The sequence below is a fragment of the Oncorhynchus kisutch genome, linkage group LG9 (genome assembly GCF_002021735.2).
Source record: "Oncorhynchus kisutch isolate 150728-3 linkage group LG9, Okis_V2, whole genome shotgun sequence".
In the NCBI taxonomy this organism is placed as follows: Eukaryota; Metazoa; Chordata; class Actinopteri; order Salmoniformes; family Salmonidae; genus Oncorhynchus; species Oncorhynchus kisutch.
This window is the reverse complement of record NC_034182.2, coordinates 927,165-946,999: the sequence shown is the minus strand read 5'-3', so window position 1 is coordinate 946,999 and position 19,835 is coordinate 927,165. Positions and strand designations below refer to the sequence as shown.

Sequence of the window (19,835 nt, the reverse complement as noted above, 5' to 3'; positions counted from 1 at the left end):
CTAGGAGAAGAGTGAGTGATGGAAGAAGAGACAGGACTAGGAGAAGAGTGAGTGATGGAAGAAGAGACAGGACTAGGAGAAGACGGAGATGGATGAGAAGGAAAATGGAGAAGGGGAGGTCGAGCGAGAGACGGGAAGATGGAAGGAGAGGCAGAGAGAAGGTGAGCATAGGAGAGATGGATGGAGAGAGAGGGAGAGAGATGGATGGAGAGCAAATGGAAAGAGGGAGTGAGAGAGACATTAAAAGGGATGGGAGGAACGAGTGAGTGCTCAGTGTGCGGGTGGGGGTGTGCCAGGGGTGGCAGAGTGCCACTCTAGCCCGACAGAGTAGAGGGGGGGGGGGGGGGTTAGTGCCAGGGCTCTCCCTAAAGATGGCCTCCCATGCCAGCATGCCTGAGGGGAGAAGGCTTGAGAGAGAACGGAGACAGGAGGGGAGAGAGGAGGGGAAGGCATATTCTCCATCACCCTGCCACACACACCACATGGTTTAAGGCTCTGAGGCAATGACCGGCGGAGGAGGTGTGTGTATGTATGTGTGTCTGAGTGTGTGTGTGTGATAGCCTGACACACACACACACTAAGGGGGAGGACCAGCCGTCGGCCCTGCCAAAGCTGTTGGAGTTAGTGAGTTCTACAGGGAGTTCCTGACTCATTTCAGGATATGAAAGGAGAGAGTTCAGCAGTTCATACAGACTGCCTCCTGTCTGCATTCACCTGCTCTTCAGCCTGACACACTCTCACACTCTCCACCTGACAGTAGAGTAGCTTGGGAGGGTGATGTACCATCTCCACCCCATGACATCTCCTAACCATAACAGGATAATGGAGGACGGAAGTCAGGGTGGTGCGGCAGGTGCCACTTCTAATTCGAATGCAGTTATTTTATCTAAAACATCAGGTGTAATCTGACCCCAGCCAAGTAACTCATGCAAAGAGTTAAAGCACAGCTATGTGTTTTATCTCCAGTACTTTGCCATGATTGTCAGTTATGTAGCTGCTCTACTGATAATCTCAGTGCGTCCTTGCTGGGATGACACAAATCTACTGCCAGAGAATATCAACACCAAACACATTGGTTCACCGTTCCACGGGAGAGGACAGTACACAGCATACCATAATGTTCTGAATAATGGCCAAGTCTACCTCGCTCCCTATTGCACTGAACCACTTAGGCGTAACAAACAAGTCCAACATTTATCGGAAACTGTTAACTACCTGTTCACTACCCTCCTGCTCTCCGGGGATGTGCAACTCAATCTGGGCCTAACATCACCGAGCCAGCCTCAACCCTGGGCCTAACATCACCGAGCCAGTCTCAACCCTGGGCCTAACATCACCGAGCCAGCCTCAACCCTGGGCCTAACATCACCGAGCCAGCCTCAATCCTGGGCCTAACATCACAGAGCCAGCCTCAACCCTGGGCCTAACATCACAGAGCCAGCCTCAACCCTGGGCCTAACCTCACCGAGCCAGCCTCAACCCTGGGCCTAACATCACCGAGCCAGCCTCAGCCCTGGGCCTAACATCACCGAGCCAGCCTCAACTCTGGGCCTAACATCACCGAGCCAGCCTCAACCCTGGGCCTAACATCACCGAGCCAGCCTCAACCCTGGGCCTAACATCACCGAGCCAGCCTCAACCCTGGGCCTAACATCACCGAGCCAGCCTCAACCCTGGGCCTAACATCACCGAGCCAGCCTCAACCCTGGGCCTAACATCACCGAGCCAGCCTCAACCCTGGGCCTAACCTCACCGAGCCAGCCTCAACCCTGGGCCTAACCTCACCGAGCCAGCCTCAACCCTGGGCCCAACATCACCGAGCCAGCGATACTCACCGGAGTGGAAAGCAGTGGATGGCCTCGTCCACTGATCGTCACTGCTGTGGAAGTGGGTGAGTGCTATGGTCCCATGGTTTCTCTCGACTCACCCGGCTCCAGGATAGATTTGGACTCTTCAAACATACCCAAGTCTCTATATGTGATCCCTGACTCTGCTTCTGGTACACAAGCTGTTTTAATTAGTTCCCTGCATCCAGTGCAGGCGGGAGGGATTGTTAATTACGCTACCGAACAAAACGGTCTAAACCCAGCAGTCAGAAAACACAGAACATTTAACTTTTTTTAATGTGTCTCGAGTCATCTGGGACACACGAGCTAAGCCCAAGGGACTACTAGGGGGGCACTTGAACATTCCTAGTGTCATTCCAAAAAGTGATCAAATTCAACATCTACTCACAGACTCCAACCTTGACTTCCTCTGCCTGTCAGAGACATGGCTCTATACAAACTCTCCATATGCTGCTGTGATTGTGCCTGGCTACAATGTCTTCAGGAGAGACAGGACTGAAGGAAGAGGAGGGGGTCTGATGATTTACATTAAAGAACATATCCGATGTAAACAAATTGAGTGGTTATGTGATAATGGACTAGAATGTATTGGCCTGAACGTTACACTGTCTCCCCAAATGGTGCGGCAGGGTAGCCTAGTGGTTAGAGTGTTGGACTAGTAACTTAAAGGTTGCAAGATCGAATCCCCGAGCCGACAAGGTACAAATCTGTCGTTCTGCCGGCCTAGGAACAGTGGGTTAACTGCCTGTTCAGGACAGGCAGTTAACCCACTGTTTCCTAGGCCGTCATTGAAAATAAGAATTTGTTCTTAACTGACTTGCTCTTAAATAAAGGTTAAAAAAATATATTTAAAAAAATGTCCAATTCCCTTATTGGAATGTATAGGCCACCTTCCACCCCAAGTGTGTTTTTGGATCAGTTTAATAACATACTTTGGGAAAGAGGTCATCTTAATGTGATGACAAGTCTTGTAGGAAAACCCTCAAACAGGTCACTAATACCTTTGACCTTACACAACTAGTTAAAGGGCCGACCAGGGTGACTTGTTGCTCTAAAACACAGATTGATTTGGTGTTCAGTAATAAACCAGAGAGAGTGACTAAATCATTCAATATGGTTACTGGGCTGTCTGATCATAATCTGGCACTTATAGCCAGAAAGCTGTCTATGAGCAGGTTTAACCTCTCTACTGTTAGAAAGCCAGATCAACTAAGAATACCTAAGAGTGAATTAAACTATTTTGAAAACGCAATTAAGGGAATTAACTGGAATGATCTCTTGTCCTATACAGACGTGGAAGCTGATAGTCAGGTTTTTCTATCCACAATCCAGACGACAATAAATGGTTTCCTAAAGAAAATCAAATCCAAACCTGGCCGAAAGAGCACTCTTCCTTGGCTAAATGAGAAATCTGGAAACTGAAAGAACGAGATTATGCTCTAAAAATATCCCTAAGATCCAAATTAGAGCATGACAGACGTAGGTTTACCATGTTGAGAAATAAGGTGATGAAAGAAATCAGACAGGCCAAGGCAAACTTTTGTATTAACATAATTGGTGAAGCAAAGGGAAATTCTAAATTGATCTGGGAGAATCTACCAAAGTTAACAGGGAAAGACCATAGTAACATTGCAAAAAGACTAGAAATCATGGTGAATAACAATCTAACACAGGATGCAGCCAAAATAGCAATAGCCTTCAATTCCTACTTTATTGACTCTGTCAGGGTTCTGACACAGAACCCATCCCCTGGTTTCTTGGGCTCAGTGCTAGTGAATGACACTCAACCTGTCTTCATCATAAGGGAGGTTTCTGAGTCAAAGGTGAACAAGGTGATTAGCTCACTAAAGAACTCTAAAGCCAAAGATGTGTTTGGGCTGGACTCTACCTTTCTTAACTACAAAGAGTCACTCATTGGCTCCATTACTAAGGTCACCAACACATCTATTGGTCTCGGGGTGTTTCCAATGGTATGGAAGTCAGCCATAATAACGGCCATCTTTAAATCGTGTGACCCTGCTGACGTGAGTAACTACAGGCCCATTAGTATTCTACCTGTGGTGTCGAAGGTTGTTGAAAAGAGTGTAGCAGAATAACTGATTGCCCACCTCAACAACAGCCCCTTCACATTACACTCCATGCAGTTTGGCTTCAGAGCGAAACACTCCACAGAAACTACCAAATTCTTTCTTCAGGAAAATGTGAAGTCCAAGATGGACAAAGGGGGCATTGTTGGGACTGTGTTTCTGGACCTAAGGAAGGCTTTTGATACTGTTAACCATGAGGTTCTCATCACAAAATTGTCCAAGTTCAACTTTTCCCCTGATGCCTTGAGATGGAAGAAATCATACCTCAAAGGCAGAACTCTGTTTCAGAGTGAGCAATGAGCTGTCACCCACTCTTAGCTATGATGTGGGTGTGCCCCAAGGGTCAATACTGGGGCCCCTCCTGTTCAGCCTGTACATTAATGATCTGCCTTCTGTCTGTACTGGGTCTGAAGTTCAAATGTATGCAGATGATACAGTGATATATGTGCATGCAAAGAGCAAACAACAAGCTGCACAAGAACTCACTACTGTAATGGTCCAAGTTACAAAGTGGCTAAGTGACTCATGTTTGCATCTCAATCTGAAAAAAACTGTCTGCATGTTCTTCACAAAGAGGGCAACAGATGCTACTGAGCCAGATGTCTATGTTTCAGGGGAGAAGCTCCAGGTGGTATCCGATTTTAAGTACCTTGGCATCATACTTGATTCCAACATCTCTTTTAAAAAGCAGGTGAAAAAGGTCATTCAAATAACCAAATTCAACCTAGCTAATTTCCATTTTATACGAAATCGTTTGACTACAGAGGTAGCAAAACTGTACTTCAAACTTATGATACTGCTTGACTAGTTGGGGCCAAGCTTGCTGTACAACATTAAAACCCATTCAGTCTGTCTGCAAACAGGCTCTCAAAGGGCTTGTTAGGAAGCCCAATAGCCATCATCACTGTTACTTCCTCAGAAAGCATGAGCTCCTGAGTTGGGAAAATCTTGTGCAATTTTCCGACGCATGTCTTGTATTCAAGATCCTAAATGGACAGGCTCCCCCTCCACTCAGTATTTTTGTTAAACAGAAAACCCAGACATATGGCAGCAGATCCACAAGGTCTGCCATGAGAGGTGACTGTATAGTTCCCTTAAGGAAAAGCACCTTTAGTAAATCTGCTATCTCTGTGAGAGCTTCCCATGTCTGGAATACACTGCCATCAGGCACACATAACTGCACCACCTATCACACTTTCACAAAAAAAACATGAAGACATGGCTAAAGGTCAATCAGATTTGTGAACATGGTCCCTAGCTGTGTGTTGCCACTTTCCATATTGTCTGTTGTCTGTAGCTTGTGAGGTGTGGAAACACTTTGTTGCTTTTATGAAATTTGTCTTGCTGCTTTTTGTCCTATGTTGCTCTGTCTTCGTGCTGCTTGTCCTATGTAGCTTTGTCTGCATGCTGCGTCTTGTTTGTCATATGTTTCTCTGTCTGCATGCTGTGTCTTGCTTGTCCGATGTTTCTCTGTCTGCATGCTGTGTCTTGCTTGTCCTATGTTTCTCTGTCTGCATGCTGTGTCTTGCTTGTCCTATGTTTCTCTGTCTGCATGCTGTGTCTTGCTTGTCCTATGTTTCTCTGTCTGCATGCTGTGTCTTGCTTGTCCTATGTTCCTCTGTCTGCATGCTGTGTCTTGCTTGTCCTATGTTTCTCTATCTGCATGCTGTGTCTTGCTTGTCCTATGTTTCTCTATCTGCATGCTGTGTCTTGCTTGTCCTATGTTTCTCTGTCTGCATGCTGTGTCTTGCTTGTCCTATGTTTCTCTGTCTGCATGCTGTGTCTTGCTTGTCCTATGTTTCTCTGTCTGCATGCTGTGTCTTGCTTGTCCTATGTTTCTCTGTCTGCATGCTGTGTCTTGCTTGTCCTATGTTGCTCTGCATGTGCTCACTGCTCATTGATTGTCTGTATTGTAATTGTTTTTAAAAACCTGCCCAGGGACTGCGGTTGAAAATGAGTTGACTGCGGTTGGCTAAAACCAGCACTTTTACTGAAACGTTGATTAATGTGCACTGTCCCTGTAAAAATAAAATAAACTCAAACTCAAGACAGTAGAGTAGCTTGGGAGGGTGATGTACTATCTGGATACACTGTTGAGCTCTACTACAGAACCACCAGTGAGAGATACAGGAGTGTGTGATCCAGTCTGAATGAATATTATCTCAGTTAGATACTGTGTGTGTGTGTGTGTGTGTGTGTGTGTGTGTGTGTACACATGATGTGTGACAGGAGTGTGTGATCCAGTCTGAATGAATATTATCTCAGATACTGTGTGTGTGTGTGTGTGTGTGTGTGTGTGTGTGTGTGTGTGTGTGTGTGTGTGTGTGTGTGTGTGTGTGTGTGTGTGTGTGTGTACACATGTGTGACAGGAGTGTGTGTGATCCAGTCTGAATGAATATTATCTCAGTTAGATACTGTGTGTGTGTGTGTGTACACATGATGTGTGATCCAGTCTGAATTAATATTATCTCAGTTAGATACTGTGTGTGTGTGTGTGTGTGTGTGTGTGTGTGTGTGTTACACATGATGTGTGACAGGAGTGTGTGATCCATTCTGGATGAATATCAGCTATGTCCTCGTGGAATATCAATGCCCAGCAATATGTGTTTGTATGTAGAAAGCCATAAGCCGATGCTGTGTCATTAATCATTGACAATATGCAGGCCAGTAGCTCTCATTTGATCACACATTAGCCAATGCAATACACCTGAGATGTATTCCAGATCCCTGACTGCACTAAAGCAAACAGACGGCTGTTTTGATGCTATAGTAACCTGATATGCAATAACATACTAACCTCTGATTTGAAATGTAATACCTGTGAATATACATATGTCTATGTCATCACTATGTATTGATGTAATATCCATAAAATGGTAATCCTATTTCTATAGTAATATCAACCATAATTTCTATGTATTACTGTGTAGGCCGAATACTAAGCAACAACTAGCCTATGCAATAACGTGTGTGGGCTCTTCAGCTAGTCCTCTGTGTTGGGGGGCCTCTAGCTAACTGCCCGTCACGGCTCTGTGCTCTTAAAGTTAGCCACTCTGGCCCTGCAGTGATGCATGCCTGGTTTTACTGCGCCTCACTCAGACCGCACTCTCCCTATCTCAGCTCTTTATCTTCGCCTCCACACCTCCTCTGGCTGGCTCCCGCCTTCTCTCTCTCTCACTCTCTATCCCCCCGCTCTCTCCATTTTCTCCTCTCTCTCTATATCTATCCCCCCCACTCTCTCCATTTTCTCCTCTCTCTCTATATCTATCCCCCCCACTCTCTCCATTTTCTCCTCTCTCTATATATCTATCCCCCCCACTCTCTCCATTTTCTCCTCTCTCTATATATCTATCCCCCTCACTCTCTCCATTTTCTCCTCTCTCTCTTTATCTATCCCCCTCACTCTCTCCATTTTCTCCTCTCTCTCTATATCTATCCCCCTCACTCTCTCCATTTTCTCCTCTCTCTCTATATCTATCCCCCTCACTCTCTCCATTTTCTCCTCTCTCTCTATATCTATCCCCCTCACTCTCTCCATTTTCTCCTCTCTCTCTATATCTATCCCCCTCACTCTCTCCATTTTCCTCTCACTCTTTATCCCCCGCTCTCTCCATTTTCTCCTCGCTCTCTATATCTATCCCCCTCACTCTCTCCATTTTCCTCTCACTCTTTATCCCCCGCTCTCTCCATTTTCTCCTCTCTCTCTATATCTATCCCCCTCACTCTCTCCATTTTCCTCTCACTCGTTATCCCCCCGCTCTCTCCATTTTCTCCTCTCTCTCTATATCTATCCCCCTCACTCTCTCCATTTTCCTCTCACTCTTTATCCCCCCGCTCTCTCCATTTTCTCCTCTCTCTATATCTATCCCCCTCACTCTCTCCATTTTCTCCTCTCTCTATATATCTATCCCCCCCACTCTCTCCATTTTCTCCTCTCTCTCTATATCTATCCCCCTCACTCTCTCCATTTTCTCCTCTCTCTCTATATCTATCCCCCCCACTCTCTCCATTTCCTCCTCTCTCTATATATCTATCCCCTCACTCTCTCCATTTTCTCCTCTCTCTCTATATCTATCCCCCCCACTCTCTCCATTTTCTCCTCTCTCTATATATCTATCCCCCTCACTCTCTCCATTTTCTCCTCTCTCTCTATATCTATCCCCCTCACTCTCTCCATTTTCTCCTCTCTCTCTATATCTATCCCCCTCACTCTCCATTTTCCTCTCACTCTTTATCCCCCCGCTCTCTCCATTTTCTCCTCTCTCTCTATATCTATCCCCCCACTCTCTCCATTTTCTCCTCTCTCTATATATCTATCCCCCCCACTCTCTCCATTTTCTCCTCTCTCTATATATCTATCCCCCTCACTCTCTCCATTTTCTCCTCTCTCTCTATATCTATCCCCCTCACTCTCTCCATTTTCTCCTCTCTCTCTTTATCTATCCCTCTCACTCTCTCCATTTTCTCCTCTCTATTTATCCATCCCCCATTCTCTGTCGTTCTCTCCTCTATCCTCACTCTCTCCATTATTTTCCCCTCTCTCTCTATCCCTCTCTCTCTATTTATCCATCCCCATTCTCTGTTGTTCTCTCCTCTCTCTATCCCCCTCACACTCTCCATTATTATATCTCTCTATATCTATCCCTCTCTCTATTTATCCATCCCCCATTCTCTGTCGTTCTCTCCTCTCTCTATCGACCTCCCTCTTTTTCTCTCCAACAATAATAATAGCAGCAGGGAAATACATTTATGATTATACTTATATTGTCTATCTTTATTGCAAGGACAATGCTTAAGTGTGTTGTCCATTTGCTACAGGGCATATCCACAAAACAAACAGAGTTTCCCTTCAAATAAATCTAACAAATCCTGCTCTCCTCTATGAAACAAGACCAGCGCCTGAGAACATAAATTTGTCATCTGGAATACAATGATGTCAGGTGGGAAAAAACTGTGTTCGTTGTTGTAATATCACAAACGGACGTGGGAGTTTCACCACTAAGCATTCCAGCTTTGAGGAAATGGAAGCTGAGCTCAGTTAGTGGTCAGTCTTTAGCTGACAGAGGAGCTTTGTTTGCCAGGGGGACTTTAAAGTGATAAGGTAGAAGGCCTTCAGGGTGCTTTCACCTGTCTAGCCCTCCCCTCTTTTAGACTATTAAAACTATTCCACTTTAGACTATATCAATGAAAGAGATGCGCCCAGAGCCTTCACATCCCAGTCCGAACAGGCTGCATCGTTTCAGAGGGAGCAGCACAGGGGACATGACCAGCATAAGACAAACAGGCCTGACAGACTGCATGGCTCTATCAGCCTGTTTCAGTGGACAGCAGGGTTCAGACTGCACGGCTCTATCAGCCTGTTTCAGTGGACAGCAGGGTTCAGACTGCACGGCTCTATCAGCCTGTTTCAGTGGACAGCAGGGTTCAGACTGCACGGCTCTATCAGCCTGTTTCAGTGGACAGCAGGGTTCAGACTGCACGGCTCTATCAGCCTGTTTCAGTGGACAGCAGGGTTCAGACTGCACGGCTCTATCAGCCTGTTTCAGTGGACAGCAGGGTTCAGACTGCACGGCTCTATCAGCCTGTTTCAGTGGACAGCAGGGTTCAGACTGCACGGCTCTATCAGCCTGTTTCAGTGGACAGCAGGGTTCAGACTGCACGGCTCTATCAGCCTGTTTCAGTGGACAGCAGGGTTCAGACTGCACGGCTCTATCAGCCTGTTTCAGTGGACAGCAGGGTTCAGACTGCATGGCTCTATCAGCCTGTTTCAGTGGACAGCAGGGTTCAGACTGCATGGCTCTATTAGCCCGTTTCAGTGGACAGCAGGGTTCAGACTGCTCGGCTCTATTAGCCTGTTTCAGTGGACAGCAGGGTTCAGACTGCACAGCTCTATTAGCCTGTTTCAGTGGACAGCAGGGTTCAGACTGTACGTCTCTATTAGCCTGTTTCAGTGGACAGCAGGGTTCAGACTGCACGGCTCTATCAGCCTGTTTCAGTGGACAGCAGGGTTCAGACTGCATGGCTCTATTAGCCTGTTTCAGTGGACAGCAGGGTTCAGACTGCACGGCTCTATTAGCCCGTTTCAGTGGACAGCAGAGTTCAGACTGCATGGCTCTATAAGCCCGTTTCAGTGGACAGCAGGGTTCAGACTGCATGGCTCTATTAGCCTGTTTCAGTGGACAGCTGGGTTTTAATCACTGCTCTGACTCTGTTCCAGTGGGTCATTTCAACACAATACTGTTTACAGTCTCAGTGGCCCAAAGAGGTCAAAGGTGAGCTCCTTGGCGACAAATACACACTATACAGTTACTTATTGACTGACGTGGGCTGACTAAGTGTCTTTCAATGGGTTGTAAAACTTTAGTGGTGGTATAGGGAAACGAGGGTGATTAAGTCTAACATTCTATGTGGGTGTGCATTCATATGTTTATGAGTGTTTGTATTCTGACCGGTGAGCCCATTTCTGTGTCTTTGTGTGTGAACGTGTGTGCCAATTTGTACCTAAATGACAGAGTGGAGTAATGTCGGGGCGTGTAGGAGCGGTAATTGCGCCAGGAATAAATATTTCAGTTTTGTGCCTTTATCTTTAATTTACAGAGAGGCTTTGAGTCTGCCAGCTGAATTAGCATAATGAGGGAAGGCAAACGAGCTGCACTTCATGACATTACAAAATGGCCGCCGTCAGAGGGGCCTGTCCTGCTGAGTGCTAGACGTACCGAGAGATGCATCGCTTCCGATCGGTCTTCATTTTGGATTACTAAACATGTCAGCATTTAGCCACATGCTAGCACTTATTCATAACAAAAACACTGACCTGTTCGCATGGTAGCGTGAGGCTAACAGCCTTGTTGAAATAGACTATACCCTTCACAGCCAGCCAGTCACATACACTGTCACCCAGTATCATGTTTTGGCCCTGACAAAGTCACTATGACCTGAAAACGTCTTGCACATGTCAGCGTAACCTTTTCTCAACTAACGCCAATACATTTGGCCCAATGCTAGCACTGGTACATAAAACACATCTGTTTTGGCCATAGTGCCCTGACAAAGTCATTAAAAAACTGAAAACTTAAGGTAAACATAACTTTCATTTCACTCTTCGAATTCCGCCAAGGTGGCAATTTTCCTACCATTTTCTGCAGGTGCTTCTCTTTCCGCACGTCCACCATGACCATGCCCTCCTTGACCAGGCTGAGGCCCACGTCGTCCTTGGAGTCGGCGAACTGCAGTGTGACGTGGGGGCAGGTGACGCCGCTGTGCTCCACGTTGAGGAGACACTGGGTGTTCTGGATGTCCCGCACCAGGCTGTCCACCACGTCAGCACGCGCATCCTCCTAACGGGGGTGGAAGAGGAGGAGAGGGGAGGTCAAGGGTTTAGGTCACCCTGCTGGAGGCTGTTGAGCCGGAACAGTTTATCCTGAAATCTTTAGTCCTCTAATAAAAGGGACTCATATTGTGCTCAGAGAGCGAGACAAGGAAGCCAATTAGGAGTATTGAGGAGCAATAAGACACGCCCCGCGTGGCTTTAAAAAACAGGGATCAATTGAGTACACCCCAACATCCCCTATTCATCATTGCTCTGTCCCTCTCGCTTGCTCTCCTTCCTCCTTGCACTGGTCCTGTCTCCATGGCAACCCCCGAGCAAGCTGCCCTTGGGGTGTGAATGTGGTGTGTGTCTCTGTGTGTGTATGTGTGGAGAGGGATGCTGAGTGTTCAAGGGGGAAAACTGAGGGGCTTTTTGTTTCTTCTTCTTCCTGTGGTCAGCTTGTCTCACACTCCGCGGGGGAGCTCAGGGCGAGAGAGACGGATAGAGGGAGAAAGAGAGCCAAGTGGACTGGGCGAGAAAGAGAGAGCCAAGGGGACAGGGTGGGGATATGCAATATGAATGAGGGCCTTCTGCTGAGTGGGACAGGACACTAACAGGGCCTTCTGCTGAGTGGGACAGGACACTGTAACAAGGTTAGTACTAGCATGCACCTGAAATGGACCAGTGTGTGGATGGTCATAACTATGCATTAAACTATATATGCTAACAGAGGAGAATGTATTACATGTTAACGTATATGCATGTATTAATATGAATATGTGTCTAAGTGAATGACTGACGGACAGTGTGTGTGTGTTTCTGTCTGTGTGGCCACTGGCCAGTTTGAGTCACAGCAGGTGAGTGAGAGACCAGGCAGCACCCTCTCTACTCCAGGTGGCAGGGCAGAGAGGACATCTGGGGAGAAATGCTGTCACCACTAGTAACAGGTCCAGAGAGAGGGGGAGAGAGGGTAGAGGAAAAAAACAGAGCAAGAAAAATTGAGAGGGAGAGAGCAAGAGAGATTGAGAGGGAGAGGGAGAGAGCAAGAGAGATTGAGAGGGAGAGAGAAAGCGAGAGAGAGGGAGAGAGCAAGAGAGAGAGAGCAAGAGAGAGAGAGAGCAAGAGATTGAGAGGGAGAGAAAGCGAGAGAGAGGGAGAGCAAGAGAGATTGAGAAGGAGAGAGATTGAGAAGGAGAGAGATTGAGAGGGAGAGAGAGAGCAAGAGATTGAGAGGGAGAGAAATGCAAGAGCGATTGAGAGGGAGAGAGAGAGCGTAAGAGAGATTGAGAGAGAGAGATCTGACCAGAGATTTAGGAACAGAAGAGAGGAGAGAAATATTAGCTGAGAGAGAGAGGATATAAAGAAGATGGGTAAGTACCCCTGAGATAAAGAAAACATTTGCTTTGGCAATGTAAACATATTTTCCCATTCCAATAAAGCCCCTTGAATTGAATAGAATAAAGAAAACAGGAACCAAACAGGAACCAAACAAGAGCCAACAGAGGCAGAGAGAGACAGAGAGAGAGAAATAAGAGCCAGAAAGAGGGAGGTAGATAAAGAAAGGGAAATGGTGAAAGAGACAGATCAAATGAAAGAGCGGTAGAAAGACAAAGGTGGAGAGAGAAAAAGGGGGGGAGCGAGGTAGAGAGAGGTAGAGAGCTGTGTCAGCTGTAGAGAGTGGAGGTGAGGCTGAGGCCTGGGCAGACAGATGGCCCACATCACCCTGCTGCAGCTTCACACTGACTCAGTGGAGAGGGGACAGCACACACACCTTGAACCCAGACACACACTCGAAAACAAACAAATATACATATTGGGTAAGGACACACACATTACAAACACACGCATGGACAGACACACACACACACACAAAAACAGAGCAAGAAAAATTGAGAGGGAGAGAGCAAGAGAGATTGAGAGGGAGAGGGAGAGAGCAAGAGAGATTGAGAGGGAGAGAGAAAGCGAGAGAGAGGGAGAGAGCAAGAGAGAGAGAGCAAGAGAGAGAGAGAGAGAGAGCAAGAGATTGAGAGGGAGAGAGAAAGCGAGAGAGAGGGAGAGCAAGAGAGATTGAGAAGGAGAGAGATTGAGAAGGAGAGAGATTGAGAGGGAGAGAGAGAGCAAGAGATTGAGAGGGAGAGAAATGCAAGAGCGATTGAGAGGGAGAGAGAGAGCGTAAGAGAGATTGAGAGAGAGAGATCTGACCAGAGATTTAGGAACAGAAGAGAGGAGAGAAATATTAGCTGAGAGAGAGAGGATATAAAGAAGATGGGTAAGTACCCCTGAGATAAAGAAAACATTTGCTTTGGCAATGTAAACATATTTTCCCATTCCAATAAAGCCCCTTGAATTGAATAGAATAAAGAAAACAGGAACCAAACAGGAACCAAACAAGAGCCAACAGAGGCAGAGAGAGACAGAGAGAGAGAAATAAGAGCCAGAAAGAGGGAGGTAGATAAAGAAAGGGAAATGGTGAAAGAGACAGATCAAATGAAAGAGCGGTAGAAAGACAAAGGTGGAGAGAGAAAAAGGGGGGGAGCGAGGTAGAGAGAGGTAGAGAGCTGTGTCAGCTGTAGAGAGTGGAGGTGAGGCTGAGGCCTGGGCAGACAGATGGCCCACATCACCCTGCTGCAGCTTCACACTGACTCAGTGGAGAGGGGACAGCACACACACCTTGAACCCAGACACACACTCGAAAACAAACAAATATACATATTGGGTAAGGACACACACATTACAAACACACGCATGGACAGACACACACACACACACAAAAACAGATAGACGCACACACACACACAAAAACAGACAGACGCACACACACACAGACAGACACACACACACACGATCGGGCACACACACACGAACAGAATCACAAAAATAGACATCCTAGGCTAGGACACACACTAAGCTTAGACAGATGTAAAAACACACCGTTTCAGTTCAGAACAAACCATGTGTTTTGATCTTAGCTATGTGATCCCCACTCAGGCAAACCATGTGTTTTGATCTTAGCTATGTTTATTTTTTTATTTTTTTATTTCACCTTTATTTAACCAGGTAGGCTAGTTGAGAACAAGTTCTCATTTGCAACTGCGACCTGGCCAAGATAAAGCATAGCAGTGTGAGCATACAACAAAGAGTTACACATGGAGTAAACAATTAACAAGTCAATAACACAGTAGAAAACAAAGGGGGGGTCTATATACAATGTGTGCAAAAGGCATGAGGAGGTAGGCAAATAATTACAATTTTGCAGATTAACACTGGAGTGATAAAAGATCAGATGGTCATGTACAGGTAGAGATATTGGTGTGCAGAAGAGCAGAAAAGTAAATAAATAAAAACAGTATGGGGATGAGGTAGGTGAAAAGGGTGGGCTATTTACCAATAGACTATGTACAGCTGCAGCGATCGGTTAGCTGCTCAGATAGCTGATGTTTGAAGTTGGTGAGGGAGATAAAAGTCTCCAACTTCAGCGATTTTTGCAATTCGTTCCAGTCACAGGCAGCAGAGTACTGGAACGAAAGGCGGCCAAATGAGGTGTTGGCTTTAGGGATGATCAGTGAGATACACCTGCTGGAGCGCGTGCTACGGATGGGTGTTGCCATCGTGACCAGTGAGCTGGGATAAGGCGGAGCTTTACCTAGCATAGACTTGTAGATGACCTGGAGCCAGTGGGTCTGGCGACGAATATGTAGCGAGGGCCAGCCGACTAGAGCATACAAGTCGCAGTGGTGGGTGGTATAAGGTGCTTTAGTGACAAAACGGATGGCACTGTGATAGACTGCATCCAGTTTGCTGAGTAGAGTGTTGGAAGCCATTTTGTAGATGACATCGCCGAAGTCGAGGATCGGTAGGATAGTCAGTTTTACTAGGGTAAGCTTGGCGGCTTGAGTGAAGGAGGCTTTGTTGCGGAATAGAAAGCCGACTCTTGATTTGATTTTCGATTGGAGATGTTTGATATGAGTCTGGAAGGAGAGTTTGCAGTCTAGCCAGACACCTAGGTACTTATAGACGTCCACATATTCTAGGTCGGAACCATCCAGGGTGGTGATGCTAGTCGGGCATGCAGGTGCAGGCAGCGACCGGTTGAAAAGCATGCATTTGGTTTTACTAGCGTTTAAGAGCAGTTGGAGGCCACGGAAGGAGTGTTGTATGGCATTGAAGCTTGTTTGGAGGTTAGATAGCACAGTGTCCAAAGACGGGCCGAAAGTATATAGAATGGTGTCGTCTGCGTAGAGGTGGATCAGGGAATCGCCCGCAGCAAGAGCAACATCATTGATATATACAGAGAAAAGAGTCGGCCCGAGAATTGAACCCTGTGGCACCCCCATAGAGACTGCCAGAGGACCGGACAGCATGCCCTCCGATTTGACACACTGAACTCTGTCTGCAAAGTAATGTATGTGATCCCCACTCAGGCAAACCATGTGTTTTGATCTTAGCTATGTGATCCCCACTCAGACAAACCATGTGTTTTGATCTTAGCTATGTGATCCCCACTCAGACAAACCATGTGTTTTGATCTTAGCTATGTGATCCCCACTCAGATCATTACGGGCTTCTGAGAAATCCAGGGTTTTAATAGTTACAACACTGCTATAACACTAAAGCACGTCAGAGTGCTTGACATAGTAAAAACACAGAGTGTTGAGTCAGACACACCCAGATACACAAGTACAGACCTAGAGTGATTAAAGACTAGGGCTCTCAAACACACTCTGCCCGGTTATTAGTGTGTGCGTGTATATATATATATATATATATATATATATGTATATACACTGCTCATACTTAAGCCATAAGGCCCGAGGGGGTGTGGTATACAGTGGGGCAAAAAAGTATTTAGTCAGCCACCAATTGTGCAAGTTCTCCCACTTAAAAAGATGAGGCCTGTAATTTTCATCATAAGTACACTTCAACTATGACAGACAAAATGAGAAAAGAAAATCCAGAAAATCACATTGTAGGATTTTTAATTAATTAATTTGCAAATTATGGTGGAAAATAAGTATTTGGTCAATAACAAAAGTTTCTCAATACTTTGTTATATAGCCTTTGTTGCCAATGACAGAGGTCAAACATTTTCTGTAAGTCTTCACAAGGTTTCACACTGTTGCTGGTATTTTGGCCCATTCCTCCATGCAGATCTCCTCTAGAGCAGTGATGTTTTGGGGCTGTTTCTGGGCAACACGGACTTTCAACTCCCTCCAAAGATTTTCTATGGGGTTGAGATCTGGAGACTGGCTAGGCCACTCCAGGACCTTGAAATGCTTCTTACAAAGCCACTCCTTCGTTGCCCGGGTGGTGTGTTTGGGATCATTGTCATGCTGAAAGACCCAGCCACGTTTCATCTTCAATGCCCTTGCTGATGGAATGAGGTTTTCACTCAAAATCTCACGATACATGGCCCCATTCATTCTTTCCTTTACACGGATCAGTCGTCCTGGCCCCTTTGCAGAAAAACAGCCCCAAAGCATGATGTTTCCAACCCCATGCTTCACAGTAGGTATGGTGTTCTTTGGATGCAACTCAGCATTCTTTGTCCTCCAAACACGACGAGTTGAGTTTTTACCAAAAAGTTATATTTTGGTTTCATCTGACCATATGACATTCTCCCAATCTTCTTCTGGATCATCCAAATGCTCTCTAGCAAACTTCAGACGGGCCTGGACATGTACTGGCTTAAGCAGGGGGACACGTCTGGCACTGCAGGATTTGAGTCCCTGGCGGCGTAGTGTGTTACTGATGGTAGGCTTTGTTACTTTGGTCCCAGCTCTCTGCAGGTCATTCACTAGGTCCCCCCGTGTGGTTCTGGGATTTTTGCTCACCGTTCTTGTGATCATTTTGACCCCACAGGGTGAGATCTTGAGTGGAGCCCCAGATCAAGGGAGATTATCAGTGGTCTTGTATGTCTTCCATTTCCTAATAATTGCTCCCACAGTTGATTTCTTCAAACCAAGCTGCTTACCTATTGCAGTTCAATGTGATTTTCTGGATATTTTTTTCTCATTTTGTCTGTCATAGTTGAAGTGTACCTATGATGAAAATTACAGGCCTCTCTCATCTTTTTAAGTGGGAGAACTTGCACAATTGGTGGCTGACTAAATACTTTTTTGCCCCTCTGTATGGCTAATAAAGCATGGCTAAGGGCTGTTCTTAGGCACAACGCAACGCATGGATACAGAACTTAGCCGTTGTATATTGGCCATATATCAGACTCTGAGGTGCCTTATTTCTATTATAAACTGGTTACCAGCATAATTAGAGCTGCAAAAATAAATGTTTTGTCATACCGTGGTATATGGTCTGACATACTACGGCTGTCAGCCAAATCAGCATTCAGAACTCGAACCACCCAGTGTATAAAAAACATGAAGAACACCTGCTCTTTCCATGACACAGACTGACCAGGTCAATCCAGCTGAAAGCTATGATCCCTTATTGAGGTCACCTGTTAAATCCACTTCAATCAGTGTAGATGAAGGGGAGGAGACAGGTTAAAGATGGATTTTAGGCCTTGAGACATGAATTGTGTATGTGTGCCATTCAGAGAGTGAATGGGCAAGGCAAAAGATTTAAGTGCCTTCGAATACGGTATGGTTGGTGCCAGGCACACCTATGTTTGTGTCAAGAACTGCAACTCTGTTTTTTTCCACGCTCAACAGTTTCCCGTGTGTAAAAATAATGTTTTACCGCCCAAAGGACATCAAGCCAACTTGACACAACTGTGGGAAGTATTGGAGTCAACATGGGCCAGCATCCCTGTGGAACGCTTTCGACACCCTGTAGAGTCCATTACCACATGAATTGAGTCTGTTCTGAGGGCAAAAGGTGGTGCAACTCAATATTAGGAAGGTGTTCCTAATGTTGTGTATACTCATACACACACACACTTCATATATGTATGTGTGTATGTATGTGTGTATGTATATGTGTATGTACAGTGCCTTGCAAAAGTATTCATCCCCCTCGGCATTTTTCCTGTTAAGTTGCATTACAACCTGTAATTGAAATAGATTTGTATTTGTATTTCATGTAATGGACAACACACAAAATAGTCCAAATAGGTGAAGTGAAAAAAATTACTTGTTTCAAAACATTATACAAGAAAAAAGAAGGAAAAGTGGTGCGTTCATATGTATTCAACCCTTCGCTATGAAGCCCCTAAATAAGATCTGGTGCAACCAATTACCTTCAGAAGTCACATAATTAGTCAAATAAAGTATATACACCTGTTCTGAAAGGCCCCAGAGTCTGCAACACCACTAAGCAAGGGGCACCACCATGCAAGCGGCACCATGAAGACCAAGAAGCTCTCCAAACAGGTCAGGGACAAAGTTGTGGAGAAGTACCGATAAGGGTTGGGTTATAAAGAAATATCAGAAACTTTGAACATCCCACAGAGCACCATTAAATCCATTATTAAAAAATGGAAAGAATATGGGACCACAACAAACCTGCCAAGAGAGGGCCGCCCACCAAAACTCATGGACCAGGCAAGGAGGGCATTAATCAGAGAGGCAACAAAGAGACCAAAGATAACCCTGAAGTAGCTGCCATCTCTACAGCGGAGATTGGAGTATTTCTCCATAGGACCACTTTAAGCCGTACACTCCACAGAGCTGGGCTTTATGGAAGAGTGGCCAGAAAAAGGTCATTGCTTAAAGAAGAAAATATGCAAACACGTTTGGTGATCACAAAAAGGCATGTGGGAGACTCCCTAAACATATGGAAGAAGGTATTCTGGTCAGATTTGACTAAAATGTAGCTTTTTGACCATCAAGGAAAATGCAATTTCTGGCGCAAACCCAACACCTCATCACCCCAAGAACACCATCCCCACAGTGGTGGTGGCAGCATCATGCTGTGGGGATGTTTTTCATTGGCAGGGACTGGGAAACTGGTCAGAACTGAAGGAATGCTGGATGGCACTAAATACAGGGAAATTCTTGAGGGAAACCTGTTTCAGTCTTCCAGAGATTTGAGACTGGGACGGAGGTTCACCTTCTAGCAGGACAATGACCCTAAGCATAGTGCTAAAGCAACACTCGAGTAGTTTAAGGGGAAACATTTAAATGTCTTGGAATGGCCTAGTCAAAGCCCAGACCTCAATCCAATTGAGAGTCTGTGGTATGACTTAAAGATTGCTGTACACCAGCAGAACCCATTCAACTTGAAGGAGCTGGAGCAGTTTTGCCTTGAAGAATGGGCAAACATCCCAGTGGCTAGATGTGCCAAGCTTATAGACACATAAGAGACTTGCAGCTGTAATTTCTGCAAAGGGTGGCTCTACAAAGTATTGCCTTTGGAGGGGGGGGTAGTTATGCACATTCTTTTTTGTCTTATTTCTTGTTTGTTTCATAATACAAAATATGTTGCATCTTCAAGTGGTAGGCATGCTGTGTAAATCAAATGATACAAACCTCCCAAAAAATCTAATCAAATCAAATGTATTTTTTCAAATCAAATGTATTTATATAGCCCTTCATACATCAGCTGATATCTCAAACTGGCCAAAAACCCCAAACAGCAAGCAATGCAGGTGTAGAAGCACGGTGGCTAGGAAAAACTCCCTAGAAAGGCCAAAAC

General features: G+C 45.7%; 1 protein-coding gene across 2 annotated transcripts in view; it reads right to left on the bottom strand.

Moving 5' to 3' along the window:
- snd1 (staphylococcal nuclease and tudor domain containing 1) overlaps positions 1-19,835 on the bottom strand; it is a 320,657-nt gene that overhangs the window by 22,027 nt on the left and 278,795 nt on the right. For both annotated transcript variants that reach the window (XM_031831421.1, XM_031831420.1), the window contains one exon: positions 11,068-11,271. In XM_031831421.1, coding sequence (XP_031687281.1) covers positions 11,068-11,271 — 204 coding nt within the window. The remainder of the gene's footprint in view (positions 1-11,067; positions 11,272-19,835) is intronic.